At 38.9% G+C, this 15,638-nt stretch overlaps 1 protein-coding gene across 2 annotated transcripts in view; it reads right to left on the minus strand.

Annotated features, from left to right (window-relative positions):
* Positions 1–15,638, minus strand: part of LOC126471487 (JNK1/MAPK8-associated membrane protein-like) — a 118,112-nt gene that overhangs the window by 82,292 nt on the left and 20,182 nt on the right. For both annotated transcript variants that reach the window (XM_050099698.1, XM_050099706.1), the window contains one exon: positions 15,367–15,579. In XM_050099698.1, the coding sequence (XP_049955655.1) occupies positions 15,367–15,579 (213 nt within the window). The remainder of the gene's footprint in view (positions 1–15,366; positions 15,580–15,638) is intronic.

Here is a 15,638-nt window from a genome sequence, read left to right on the forward strand (position 1 = left end):
AGCCCAATTCCCGTTACTTTTGGGTCTGCCCTCATAGATTGTTAGTATTTTACACTTTCTGAAGATTTCTATCCTGTGTACCTTAGCTACCCCTTTTACTGCCTTTTTTTGTAGTCTGAAGAGCCTGTCTTTATAGACAGCTGGTGCCCCACCCTATATCTCAATACCATACTGAAGGTGTGGATCCATCACTCTGAAGTATATTTTTCCCAAGCTATCATGCTCCAGGAAGGCTGAGACCCTTTTCAGTAAATACACATTTGTAGTGATTTTCTTACAAATATGGTCTATATGTTCTTTCCATGACAGGTGTATATCAACAATTATACCCAAAAATACATGTTTGTATAGCTAAGGGCCAATGGAGGTGTAAATAGAGTTCTATTCATGTTCTAACTATAGCTAAGCATAAATTGAATTGTCACTGTCTTATCTTTATTTATGAGTAGCTTATTTGCAGTAAGATAACTTGACAGAAAATTATAACTGATTTCACTACAGTTTAAGGTATGCATATCACGGCCCCAGCTTTCAAAGATGTGTCATCAGCATAGCATACAACCTTGCAATTTTGGAGTTCAATTAAATCATTAACATACACAAGAAACAGAAGAGGTCTCAATATCCTCAATATACTTCCTTGGGGCACACCACATTGAAGTATCCTGTGGATTGATTTGTTGTTACCATTTGTTCATTCCTTTTAGCTTGATATATTGTTTCCTGTCTTTCAGACAGGAGGTAAATAGTTGTAAAGGTACCCATCTCATCCCATAGGCTTCTAATTTATGCAATAGAATTGTATAATTCACAGTATCAAAACCTTTACTCACATCCAGGAAGGTGCCCGTTACCTTGTCTCTTTCATCTAGCTTCTTTAATTTTTCATGTATAAAAGTTGCTACTGCTGTTATAGTAGAGCTTCCTTTTCTAAAATCATGTTGCAGTTTGCTAGATAGATTATGTTTGATAAAAATGCCTCAGACTGATTTAATATTACTTTCTCCAATAATTGCAGATGGTTCAAATGGCACTAAGCACTATGGGACTTAACATCCGAGGTCATCAGTCCTCTAGACTTAGAACTAATTAAACCTAACTAACTTAAGGACATCACACACATCCACACCCGGGGCAGGATTCGAACGACCATAGCAGTGTCGCTGGTTCCGAAGTGAAGCGCCTGGAACCGCTCGGACACAGCGGCTGGCTCCAATCATTTCCCAAGCTCTGAAGTTAATGATAGTCTATAGTTTTTCATGTCAGTTTTTATTCCCTTCTTATACACCAGTAGGGTTTCAGTGATTTTCAAAAGATCTGGGAATTCTCCATGGCAGAGGGAGATATTTATTTGATGTGTCAAGGGCTTCACTAATTCTCCTCTGCATTCCTTTAGCAGCTTAGGTGAAATGTCATCCCAGCCAAAAGACATTTTAACTCAAAGTCTTGAAATGATTGCTAGGAGGTCCCTCTCAGTAATTCCATGAATGAGAAAAGATTGGCCAGTTTTTGTAACATTTAAGTGCCCAGTCATGTGTTTCACTTGTGCCAAATGTATTAAACATCTGTATGAATTTTTCACACACTTCTTGTGGGTGATCTGTAACATTATCATTTTCTTTTAATGTTATGCTGGTGTGTTCATGAGGTCGCCACTTCCCACATTCTTTATACATTACTTTCCAGAATGTTTTACTGACACAGGTTGAGTTGCTTATCTGATAGACATATTTCTGAGCTTTAAGGTTAGTTAAGGAATGTCTGTACTTTTTTCTGAGCAGTTCGAATTTTGTTAAATAGTACTGTAATTTAGTATGTCTAAAGAGTATGTAATGGTCTTTCATGTTCTCTCTCACGTCAATGATTTCTGAAGGGAAATTCTCAGCTTTGTAATTAATAGCTTTGTTTACTTTTTTTAGTAAATGACATGTTTCATTTAAAGTTTTATTGAATAGTTTATAGAAATTTTCCCATCTATCATTCACATTTGCCGCATTGTAAACTGGTTCTCATTTTTCATTGCCTAATGCCCTCATAAGTTTATTATACTTAAATTTTCTTTTATACATAAACATGTCACTTTTAGTTATATCTACATTCCCTGCATCAATTTTCATAGCAAGAGCTCTATGGTCAGATTTGTCATTTTCTACAGTGGTTATGTTTATTCTCTCTTTTGTTGCATTTGTGAGAATGCAGTCAATGCATGTCTGTGTCTCTACAGTAATTCTTGTAGGTTTTGAGTTTATGTGATAATAGTTACAACATTAAAGTAAGCCAACATAATACAAATAATTACTGCTATTATTTAAAGAGCCTGTGTTGATGTCTCCAACAAACAGCACATATTTTTTATACACTGATGTCTCCTCCAGCAGGTCCTCCACACAATTGAAAAATTCTTCAATACTGCTTCCAGGTGACCTGTGCAGAGCTGCTATAACCAGGGTGTTGTTCCCTAGATTTAAATTTATTGCTGCAATGTCAAGTAACATTTCCTTACTCAGATAATCTATCCATTTGACTTTTTCACATGCTATATCTTTTGCGCTATAAATGCCTTCCCCTCCACCGTTTTGTGTCCTTCTACAGTACGAGTTTATGAGTTCATAATTTCTTAGCCTGTATGCATATGCTTCCTCTTCCTTGCAACCTAATTCACTCACTACGACGAAATGTGGTTTTGATTCCTTTAGGTATATTACCAAGTGCTCTGTTTTATTCATTATATACTGAACATTCTGGTATGTAGGGATTGAATTGCTACTTTTTATTTTACAAAAAGCATCCATATCACATTTATGATAGATAATTTTGTTTAATTCATCTTTCTCTGTGATAATTTTGCTTATTTTCTCACATAAAAGCTTCTTGCCTTCGAAATTTAGACGCATCTCATGTTTGATATGTAGGCATTTGTCCATTGTACCTCTATCCACTAGTCTACATTTTCCAAACAAAGCACACATCTGTTTGATTTTTATGTTCGTTATTCATGTCTCCTTGTTGATACACAAATTGTATATTAGGTCATGCTTGTGAGGTAGCGTTGTAACAATTGTGGCATCTAGAATTAAAGAGATTGTGACAGTTGAATGATTCTGTGCACAGAGATTTTGGCAGTTGTTCATTTTAGGATAAAGGCAGAAAGAAAGCAGGGCTTGATTATTAAGTTGTTAGCAGTTGAAAGGTAACAATGTCAGAGAGAGCAAATTACTGTCACCCATCTAGGGTGATCCAGACTGTCACAGCAACATGTGAAATGAAGTTATTTCTAGGAGGGTCAGGTGAGGGGGATATTCACAGGACATTATTGTCACAAAATCTTGTTATCAGGGGGAGGATCTAAGTAGGACCTCACTGAATATACTCTGTATATTATTCAGTTATAGTTATCATGAACTGCTATGAGCAAGAGAGTCTAAGGGGACAGAATTAGAGCTGTGGGCTTCTCGGCTTCCAGCAACAATAACGGAGGCTATGGCTCTGACCCTAACACATCTACTACCATATTTGCCCAAAAAACCTTCCAAAGAACTATCCTTTGAGAACCTCATCTTCCTGAAAAAACCTTGGACCCAGCCTCACTCAGCTATCTGGATGAGCTGATAGCTTCACAGAAGGGGCTAAATGGTGCAGAACAAGTGTTTCAACATAATCAGCAGTATCACAATAGCTACCAACATTGAGTCATAGTAGGAACCTTGTCTTCAGCAGCCATCGTAATCTTGGTTCTTGCTTGAAGGAATACTGCTCGGAAAAGTACTGTAGGGTCTGCCCTCCTGAACTCCCATTCACTAAGTACGGGGGGATGGGGAGGGGGGGGGGGGGCTGGGGGGGGGGGGGGTAGTATACTACATAATGTTTAAGTAATTCAGAGATTTGGCAGCAGCCTGAGATTTGGTGGACCAAATCTTCTAAAGGGGCTAGAAGTATTGCAACAACACACCCCTGAACAGAATTCAGCTAGGTCGCTGTGAAATTCCACAATCAGAGCCGGAGTATTATAAATCCCCAGTCCACCAAAGTAGTAAGCTGAATTATCTCATGCCTTGAACTGATTCTGTGCTGCCTCAGTCCCTACACGACCAGACGCACGACCCCGTAATAACAAAGCTGGGCACATCTACAATAAATACTCACACCCCACACCTAGTAGTATTATTGTCTTTGATTGATACCAATCCGAGACATCTACAATAAATACTCACACCCCACACCTAGTAGTATTACTGTCTTTGATTGATACCAGTTCGAGATGTATTTGACGGCTGCTGAAGGACCAATGAGGGTCACCCAGCTTTGACTACATCCAGCTGTTGCTTCAATTACTTGTTAGCCTGTGGGCTGCTCCTAGACCTACTGCTGCCAGGACTTGAGCCAGTGCCATCCAGCTGGGTCCACCCCCAGGGTGACACCAATCTGGCCATCTCCAGAGTTCTCCAGTTTGCTGCTGAGCTGCTGCCTGCTCAGCTTACCAATCTCTGCCACCACAGGCTCAAGTCTGCTCACTGCTGACATTGCATCCTTCACCAAGGTCTCAAGTTCAGGGCATGGTGTCACTTCACCTCTATGCTGCCACCCAGTATGTGGCGTCATCACCCACCAATGCCTTTCAGCACCATCTCATGAATCCAGTATCTGGCTGGCAGCGCCAAATTAGCATCTGATGCAGTGCCACTGGGGAATGGTTACCATGCAAGGCCACTGCACCACTATGGTTTGTTGACTGGAGCTGCTACTGTCATAATCCCAACAACGTTCCCCGTCACCAAGAGTCGCAGAATTGATGCCTGGTCTCACCTTCGAATCACCGCCAGTAGCCACTGTGTGAGAATGTCAATGAATGAAGACTTAACTGCTGAAGGAGCATTTACGATTTTATGAATGTCAAGAAACTGGTAGAACATGCCCCCAATGCCCAGCACAGCATCCTGAATTGACCATTCCTGCTTAAGTACTATCCATGCACGCAGCACTATTACAATGGTATTGAAAAATCTAAGTTAGCATTTCTCCTAATCACTCTTACTCAAGGGAGTTTACTGTTCCTTGTATATTATATTTACCCTTTGGCATACTGGATGAATGTAACAAATAAATGGCCAAAGATATTCTGGCTATTACAATACTTATAGTAGGAAAACTCTCTCCTTTCAGTGGGTTATGTCATACAGACAAAACTGACCCTTTACTTTGTGTGACCTATTCTTAGATATGTACAAGAGGTCAGTATAGTTTGTGACTAAGCAAGCTGCGATATTTTTAGTTTCCCTCTTATTTTGAAATCTGCCTCCTTAATTTTTTTTGCTTTTAACTAATTACCATTAACATACATGAGTGTAATCTGCATTTTCATAAAAGAGAAAGGTTGGCCTTCAGTTTTAAAGAATATAACACCAGGTCTAATTTTGTGTTTAGTTTTATGTATGTAATTGATTTTCTAATTTATTTTGACTATTACTAGATAGTATCTTTTGTTGTAGGGTGAAATCAGTAATTGTTTCGTAACTTAAATTCTATTGTTGACTTATAAATAAATATAAATTCTGTACTAATTATAAACATTTAGAGCAACAACTAATAGTATTCTTAAAGGATCTATTTGGCTCTATGCATAAACATGTTAGCAAAGCCGGGCCTTAATTAATTCCAAAGTAATTAAGTTTTGTCAAATGAATTGCTTGCATAACGATATCTGTTAATTTCATCATTTAAACAAATAATTTGGCCTGACTCTTGTAGATGAAGAAACTGTTAAAAAGACACAATTTTTCGATGTATGCAGTTAACTGAAGGAGTTCGGTTTTAATTGTAATTTCTGTAAATTAAATATCGAACAGTGTATAGTTTCAGTACGTATTATTGTGAGGATATATAAAGGCCCAATTTTTGGGCTTGAGACAGTCAGTCCACAGCCTAGTTTCAGATAAGAAACCTGTGTTGGTTAGAACAATAACAATACATCAACTTAACCGTGAAACATGTATAACAAAAATAAGCCGTGTGTTAAAACAATGACAGAGTCTGTTAAATTTATTTGAAAGACTGTGAACTGTTTGGTTAGGTTGTTACTGCTCTTAGATGTTCAACAGTAAACTATTGTAGCAGTATGTGGAGGAAACTATTAGTGAGGCTTATCGAAAGTTAAACCATAGGGCACTGGCCATATAACTGTGTATTATTGGGGAGTTGTGAACAGTGAAAGCAAAGAACTGTGAAAGCAAATAACTGTGAAATGCAACTGTGTTCCTGTCGGCTAGATCATTTAAAGAAGTCAGTGTTGAACTTCTTCCCCCATTTTTCAGCCAGTATCACAGCGCAATACGTCGACACCGAGGACAATCAACGATGAAATAAAGCAGGCGAACGTCATAAGTTTCTCCTTATTTTCGTTGTCAAGTTTGGAGTAATTTTTTTGAGCTTAATAAGACACTGGGGATATGTAGCTAGTAGGGTAACCTAATACGTCACATTATGATGAACAAAGTTTATTTAGTTATCATTTTTTCACGATACCAAAAAAGCTACTGGGGTTATATGACTGTCATTTATTATTGGTGTTCTTAACATGTTGACATGTTCTCCTATCATTCTCAATGCAAAAAAGTATAAATTAGAGTGACTCCTGTAAAATTTATAAATTTTCTGTTTCAACAAAACAGTTGAAAGCTCACGTATGCCATAACTCATTGCACTACGAGTTCCGTAAATGTTATTGTTACTTTTAAAGGTCTTCTCAAAATTTATATTATACTGGAAAGTAGCAAAATCAAACTTTTTCTGTTTTCTTTTATCTTCTGTTAGTTACAGCCTCTAACCAATGCAAGATCACGTCATGTGGACTTTTGTGAAATGGGACGAGTGTACATTTTAATAACAAAATTGTAACAGTCTCACCTCTACTTTGTGAACTGATACCTTCTGTCCAGAACAGGACAGGAAAGGAGGGTCCCGTACCACCAATGCTGATGTTGCAATGTCAGCACTGATGATGCGATGCTGCACAACCTATCAATCAGCTTCCTCCAATTTAGTAATGCAAGGTTCACCTGTAGTGTAGCTGTAGGCCTGATCACTCTCTCTGCTGCTGGCCATAATCTGTGACATACTTATCCTAAATCGTGACCTCCTCCAAAGACACTGATGCCTTTCACTATGCCTCCCCCTCTTTAGGGCTCATGTATTCCTCTCTAAATAAATCACTCATATGTTAAGTGTGCATTCCTATTAACCTTATGTAGATTTCCTTAAAGACTCTCCCAATAAGAACTTATTTGAGTTAGTAACACTATCATTCAACTTAATTCCCACTGTAAAGTTCCCCACTAGGGTAGCCAATTGCTCACAAACAGCCATTGATAATATCTTTACAGAAAAGTCCAATGAACAAAATTATATTACAAAACATATAGTCAATGGCCTCTCAGACCATGACATGTAGTTCCTTCTGTTAAATGTTAATACTGAACAGAATATAAAATCTGTTAAATCTGAGCTCAAGAGGGTAATCAATAAGCCAAAAATGGATTATTTTAGGACACTCCGCAGAGACATTCACTGGACTGATGTTTACAGTGCTCATGGCATGAATGAAAAATATAACACTTTTGCTAATAAAGTGCTTACCTTATTTGAACACTGTTTTCCCCAAAAACTTACCAAGGTTAGAGCAAAGTCTACAAAGAAGCCATGGATTACTCAAGGAATAGGGGTATCTTATAAAACAAAAAGAAAACTGTACCTGTCAATCCAAAACAGTTCCGATATTGATGCTATAGCACATTACAAGAAATGCTGCAAAATATTAAAGACTGTAATACGGACATCAAAGCAAATATATTACAAGGAAAATATAGTCATGTCAGATAGCAAAATAGAGACAAAATGGGATTTAGTGAAGGAGGAGACCGGTAGAACCAGACTTGAAGAGGGACAAATAGCATTAAGAGTAAATGATACACTGGTGACAGATATGTATAGTGTTGCAGAACGTTTTTAACAAACATTTTATAACTGTTACTGAAAAGATGGGGTTGTCAGGTTTGGTAGATGCTGCTATGGAATACCTCAGACCAGACATATCAAGTAACTTCCATAATATGAATTTGACTCTCACTACCCCAGCAGAAATAATGTCCATCATAAAATCTTTAAACTCAAAAACATCTAGTGGGTATGATGAAATATCAACAAAGTTAATTAAAGAATGTGATTCTGAGCTAAGTAACATATTAAGCTATCTGTGTAACCAATCGTTTATCAGTGGACTATTTCCTGAATGGTTGAAATATACTGAAGTTAAGCCACTGTTTAAGAAGGGAGATAAAGAAATAGCATCAAATTTCCATCCAATTTCACTGTTGCCAGCATTCTCAAAAATTTTAGAAAAAGTAATGTACAATCGGCTTTATAACCATCTTATCTCAAATAACATACTGTCAAAGTCACAGTTTGGATTTCTAAAGGGGTTCTGAGATTGACAAGGCTATCTACACTTACAGTGAAAATGTGCTTAATTCATTAGACAAAAAATTGCAGGCAACTGGTGTATTTTGTGATCTGTCAAAAGCATTTGACTGTGTAAATCACAATATCCTTTTAAGTAAATTAGAATATTACAGTGTAATATGAAAAGCTGCAAAATGGTTCAAATCTTATATATCTGGCAGGAAACAAAGGGTGTTATTAGGAAAGAGACATGTATCAAGCTATCAGGCATCATCCAACTGGGAACTTATTACATGTGGGGTCCCACAAGGTTCCATTTTGGGCCCCTTACTTTTTCTTGCGTATATCAATGACCTTTCATCAGTAACGTTACCAGTTGGTCTTTAAATATGTCTGCTTGTGTCTGTATATGTGTGGATGGATATGTGCGTGTGTGCGAGTGTATACCTGTCCTTTTTTCCCCCTAAGGTAAGTCTTTCCGCTCCCGGGATTGGAATGACTCCTTACCCTCTCCCTTAAAATCCACTTCCTTTCGTCTTCCCCTCTCCTTCCCTCTTTCCTGATGAGGCAACAGTTTGTTGCGAAAGCTTGAATTTTGTGTGTATGTTTGTGTTTGTTTGTGTGTCTATCGACCTGCCAGCGCTTTCGTTCGGTAAGTCACCTCATCTTTGTTTTTATATATATATATATAATATATATAATATATATATATAATATATATGCCAACCCGAAGTTTGGTACAGATTTATTGATGACATTTTCGTGATCTGGACTCACAGTGAAGAAGAACTCCAGAATTTCCTCTCCAACCTCAACTCCTTTGGTTCCATCAGATTCACCTGGTCCTACTCCAAATCCCATGCCACTTTCCTTGACGTTGACCTCCACCTGTCCAATGGCCAGCTTCACACGTCCGTCCACATTAAACCCACCAACAAGCAACAGTACCTCCATTATGACAGCTGCCACCCATTCCACATCAAACGGTCCCTTCCCTACAGCCAGGTCTTCGTGGCAAACGAATCTGCTCCAGTCCGGAATCCTTGAACCATTACACCAACAACCTGAAAACAGCTTTTGCATCCCGTAACTACCCTCCCGACCTGGTACAGAAGCAAATAACCAGAGCCACATCCTCATCTCCTCAAACCCGGAACCTTCCACAGAAGAACCCCAAAAGTGCCCCACTTGTGACAGGATACTTTCCGGGACTGGATCAGATTCTGAATGTGGCTCTCCAGCAGGGATACGACTTCCTCAAATCCTGCCCTGAAATGAGATCCATCCTTCATGAAATCCTCCCCACTCCACCAAGAGTGTCTTTCCGCCGTCCACCTAACCTTCGCAACCTCTTAGTTCATCCCTATGAAATCCCCAAACCACCTTCCCTACCCTCTGGCTCCTACCCCTGTAACCGCCCCCGGTGTAAAACCTGTCCCATGCACCCTCCCACCACCACCTATTCCAGTCCTGTAACCCGGAAGGTGTACACGATCAAAGGCAGAGCCACGTGTGAAAGCACCCACGTGATTTACCAACTGACCTGCCTACACTGTGAAGCGTTCTATGTGGGAATGACCAGCAACAAACTGTCCATTCGCATGAATGGACACAGGCAGACAGTGTTTGTTGGTAATGAGGATCACCCTGTGGCTAAACATGCCTTGGTGCACGGCCAGCACATCTTGGCACAGTGTTACACCATCCGGGTTATCTGGATACTTCCCACTAACACCAACCTGTCAGAACTCCGGAGATGGGAACTTGCCCTTCAGCATATCCTTTCTTCTCGCTATCCGCCAGGCCTCAATCTCCGCTAATTTCTAATTTCAATTTGCCGCCGCTCATACCTCACCTGTCTTTCAACTTCATCTTTGCCTCTGTACATCCGCCCCGACTGACATCTCTGCCCAAAAAATGCCCAAACTCTTTGCCTTTACAAATGTCTGCTTGTGTCTGTGTATGTGTGGATGGATATGTGTGTGTGTGCGAGTGTATACCTGTCCTTTTTTCCCCCTAAGGTAAGTCTTTCCGCTCCCGGGATTGGAATGACTCCTTACCCTCTCCCTTAAAACCCATATCCTTTTGTCTTTCCTTCTCCTTCCCTCTTTCCTGACGAGGCAACCATTGGTTGCGAAAGCTAGAATTTTGTGTGTATGTTTGTGTGTCTATCGACCTGCCAGCGCTTTTGTTTGGTAAGTTTCATCATCTTTCTTTTTTTATATATATATATATATATATATATATATATATATATATATATATATATATATATATATATATATATATATATATATATATATATATATATATAAGTACAATATAACTTCTACACAATTTCAGTGCAGTAATGTGTTCATTGTAAATATGTGTGTGTGTGTGTGTGTTTAAGTACAATCTAACTTCTGCGCCATTTCAGTGCAGTAATGTATTCATTGTAAATAAGTATTATAGTAGTTTATTACACATTTATTACCTTATAAATAAATAAAAAACTTTTTTATTTTAAATTCAGTGCATTAGTATTTGTAAAATGATTCTTTCATATAGTGTTCATTAAAAATTATGATCATTCCACTTGGGACCGCTGGAATGGTACATTAGCTTATTTGTTTTAGTTGTAAATATTTGTCATGTATTGTTGTTTTTCTGACACGTTCTACATCCTGGAGGACCTCCTCACTACAGATCAATTGGAATGAAAGTAAATCTAATCTAATCTTAAATCCTCCTTCTCCTATCCTGATACCTACTGCCTAGCTTGGCCACTGCATAGGCTACTTCTGTAAGATACATTAACAACAAATCATCACGGCCGATAATCTAATACTTTGAAAAAGCTACAGCTTTTCCTTTTACATTACTCAAATGCTTTTTATATATGTGTTAAACATGTATTATATTTACTAATGTCAGAGAACACTATTGGCTGTCTATATACTGGAAAACATAAAAACATGTACAATTTGAACATCAGTGTTAATGGGACTTTAGATTTCAGAGTTGAAATGCTCTGATACATCAACATCTAGATGAATCCTCTCCAACTGAAAGAGAATCCTTAGAACCATTTTTGGACTATTTCCTTACCATTCCACTCTAAAGTAGAAAATGGGAAAAATAAAAATCTAAATCTTCCTCTCTGAGCACCAAATCCTCTTATTTTATTATGATGGTCATTTCTCCCCATACAAGTAGGAGTTAACAAAATATTTTAACTGGAGGTGGATCTTGGTGATTGAAACACAGTGAAAATACTTTGAGATAGAGGGGCTGGCCAGTACTTACCTCAGCTCAGTACAGCCGATAGATACACACAAAACAGAACTGAAAATTTACATTCCTAGCTTTCGGAACTTTGTTCCTTCATCAGGGAGGAGAGAGGGGAAAAAAGGGAAGAAGGGAAAGTGGATTCAGCTACTCACAACCCAGGTTATGAAGCAACAGGGAAAGGTAAACAGGGAGGGTAGCAAGGATGGAGGCATGGTTGTCAGAGGGAAGCCAAAGATATTCTACTGTAAGTACTGTGCCAGCTTCAAACCAGAGAGGATGCATACAGAAGTAAAGAGGTATATAGTATAAAGATAAACACAACTATGTAGGATAAAAAGATGCGTGAATGGCTAAAGAGGAAAGGGAAAGAGGAGAAGACTGAAGAGTGAATGGGAGTGAGGTTGTTTAACGTAGGTTCAGTCCAGGGGGATGGCGGGATGAAAGGATGTGTTGGAGTGCAAGTTCCCATCTCCGCAGTTCAGAGGGACTGGTGTTGGGTGGGAGAAGCCAAATGGCACATACGGTGTAGCAGGTTCCTAGGTCCCTAGAGTTATGCTGGAGGGCATGCTCCGCTACTGGGTATTGGGCATCTCCTAGGCGGACAGTTCGTCTGTGTCCGTTCATGCGCTCAGCCAGTTTGGTTGTTGTCATGCCGATGTAAAAGGCTGTGCAGTGCAGGCATGTCAGCTGATAAATGACATGTGTAGTTTCACACGTAGCCCTGCCTTGAATTGTGTATGTTTTACCAGTAGCGGGGCTGGAGTAGGTGGTTGTGGGGGGATGCATGGGGCAGGTTTTGCAGCGGGGTCGGTTACAGGGGTAGGAACCGCTGGGTAGAGAAGGTAGTCTGAGAATATTGTAGGGTTTAACAAGGATGTTACGGAGGTTAGGGGGGCGACGAAAGGCAACTCTGGGTGGTGTGGGGAGAATTTTGTCAAGGGATGATCTCATTTCAGGGGTTGACTTGAGAAAGTCATATCCCTGGCGGAGTAATTTGTTGATGTTTTCGAGGCCAGGATAATATTGGGTGACAAGGGGGATGCTTCTGTGTGGTCTGGGGGTAGGAACATTGTTGTTGGACGGGGAGGAATGTATTGCTCGGGAAATCTGTTTGTGGACAAGGTCTGCAGGATAGTTGCGGGAGAGGAAAGCACTGGTCAGGTTATTGGTGTAGTTGTTGAGGGATTCGTCACTGGAGCAGATACGTTTGCCACGAATACCTAGGCTGTAGGGAAGGGAGCGTTTGATGTGGAAAGGATGGCAGCTATCAAAGTGAAGGTACTGTTGTTTGTTTGTGGGTTTGATATGGACAGAGGTGTGGATGTGAGCTTCAACAAGATGAAGGTCAACATCCAGGAAGGTGACTTGGGTTTTGGAGAAGGACCAGGTGAAATTCAGATTCGAAAAGGAGTTGAGGTTATGGAGGAAATTAAGGAGTGTTTCTTCACCATGAGTCCAGACCACAAAGATGTCATCTATAAACCTATACCAGGCCAGGGGAAGCAGCTGTTGGGTCTTCAGGAAAGCCTCCTCCATGCGGCCCATGAAGAGGTTGGCATAGGAGGGAGCCATCCTGGTTCCCATGGCCGTTCCCCTGATTTGTTTGTAGGTCTGGCCCTCAAAAGTGAAGTAGACGACTTCCCCTTCTGACAGGAAATATTTAATCCACTTGCACAACTGAGACGATATTCCATATACATGTAAGACACTTACCTCAATTTATTCCAGCTGAACTGGGCACTCACATGTTTTAATAAAAAGGTGGTCATTTTTATCCAGCTTACCTCTCAGCACCCTTCATGATATTCAAACCTCTGTAACACCCTTTTAACAAAATTCTTTTAGCAGTTTACTTGTACACCTATATCTACATACATATTCTGCAAGCCACCACACAGAGCATGGTGGAGTGTCACATTGCTAGTCATTCCTTTTCCCATCCCACTCACAAATTGTGTGAGGAAAAAAAATGACTGCTTCCATACAAGTCCTGATCTCTCTTATCTTGACATTATGCAAGATATATGATGGTGACAACAGGAGCTTCCTGCAGTCTGTTGCAAATGCTGGTTTTCTAAATTTTCTCAATATCGTTTCACAAAAAGATCATCATCTACCCTCCATGGGTCCCAATTTGAGTTCATGGATTATTTCCATAATACTCATATGTTGATCAAAATCTAGCAGCACATCTCTGAATTCCCTTGATATCCTCCTTTAATCTGGTCTGGTAGGTGTGCCAAACACTCTACCAGTACTCATAAATGGGTCATACATAATATTTCAAATTGCTTATCATTCATATAAATTAACAATTATATTTTCATTACAGTGTTTATTAAATGTACATTTATTACTAATATCAGTAAAACAGTACAAAAATCACATATAGGCTACTGTAGGTTGCTTGTGATGTAGTTTTGTCTACAAGACTGATATCAATTAGATGGAGTTTGCCTTCTCAAACCTAGAAATTCAATACTTCACATACTCATTTATCTCAATTGTGCAGTTTAATATGGTATGGAGTGATCACTAAAAATGATACAAATAACAGAAGAAGTAAGGGGAAACATCACACTGTATGGTTGATGTGTTGAGTGACCACGGCAGAAAATATGAAAGAATAACACACAAGGAGAATCAATAAACTAACTCTTACTGAACTTAATAATGGACCACATCATACAAACTGTAAAAAAGAAATCAGGATATAACATGGGATATAAAGTGGCAAACATTATATGGTATGCTGCTGGCAGTGTACTGACAGCACATAATCAAGATAATTTACAAAGGTGACTCAACCAATTCAGTAAAGTAGCTGAGCAATATAACATGGAAATCTTATCTAAAAAATCAAGGGGTATGTTAAGACCAAAAGCACCTTAAGATGTAAATTAGAGGTAGATGGTCTGTCAATTGAAAATGTAATGAGCTTTCATTACCTAGGGACTGTTATCACCAGATATAAAGACTTAATTGTGGAAGTGAGAAAACTGTTAGCAAAGGCATTAAGAGTAGCCAGATGTCTGTAAAATACTCTATGGAGAAACAAATATATAACAACAAGAGGAACATAAAAATATATAAAACAATGGCAGGAATTAGAAGGGAAATGAAAAAGACATAACAAAAGTTAACAGCATTGGAAATGAAGGTACCAAGATCTAAGGAGTAACACTGTGGGACAAGACACCAAATGTATTGATAAGGAAACAGAACAGAAAACAAGACATACATAACTGGATGAAGACAAGGAAAAGAAATTATAAGAACAATGTGGAAAGAATGGACACCACAAGACTCATTAAAATTTCTAAATATGGATGACTGCAAAGGAAATGATTGCTTAGACAATCACCTAAGAGATGGGATGACAGTTGGTTCAGTACATCCACGGAATAAGGCCAACAAAGAGAGAAGAAGAGGAAGAAGCTACTAAGAGAAGCTCCAACTGTATCGTGAGCTGTTACCTTTACTTCTTCCAATATTTATATTCCACCAAGGACTTTCCATACCACATTAATATTGCATTATAATTGGTATACCAAATAAAAGCTTGACCTGTAATGAGACAATGACACTCAATTTAAAAATAAAAAGTAATATGAAATATTAAAAAAGAAATAGTAAACTTACAAAGGATACACAGCCTCTTGAGTGCAGTGCAATGTTTCAGCATAATCCGGATTGGGATTGTGGAGCAAAGTATACCAGTCCGACAAATTTTCTGCTCTGCAGGAACTAACTTGAAGTGATCCTATGGGACGAGACATTAGTAATGTGTAGACTGCTGCACCAACAATTTCAAGGAATGCTGACACATGCAGAACCAGGACTTCCTTGCAGAAGCTGAAGATAAATTAGAAAGATAGACATGAAACATATGGAACTTAAAAAAGTATTATTCT

Source organism: Schistocerca serialis, chromosome 1, assembly GCF_023864345.2.
Source record: "Schistocerca serialis cubense isolate TAMUIC-IGC-003099 chromosome 1, iqSchSeri2.2, whole genome shotgun sequence".
NCBI lineage: Eukaryota > Metazoa > Arthropoda > Insecta > Orthoptera > Acrididae > Schistocerca > Schistocerca serialis.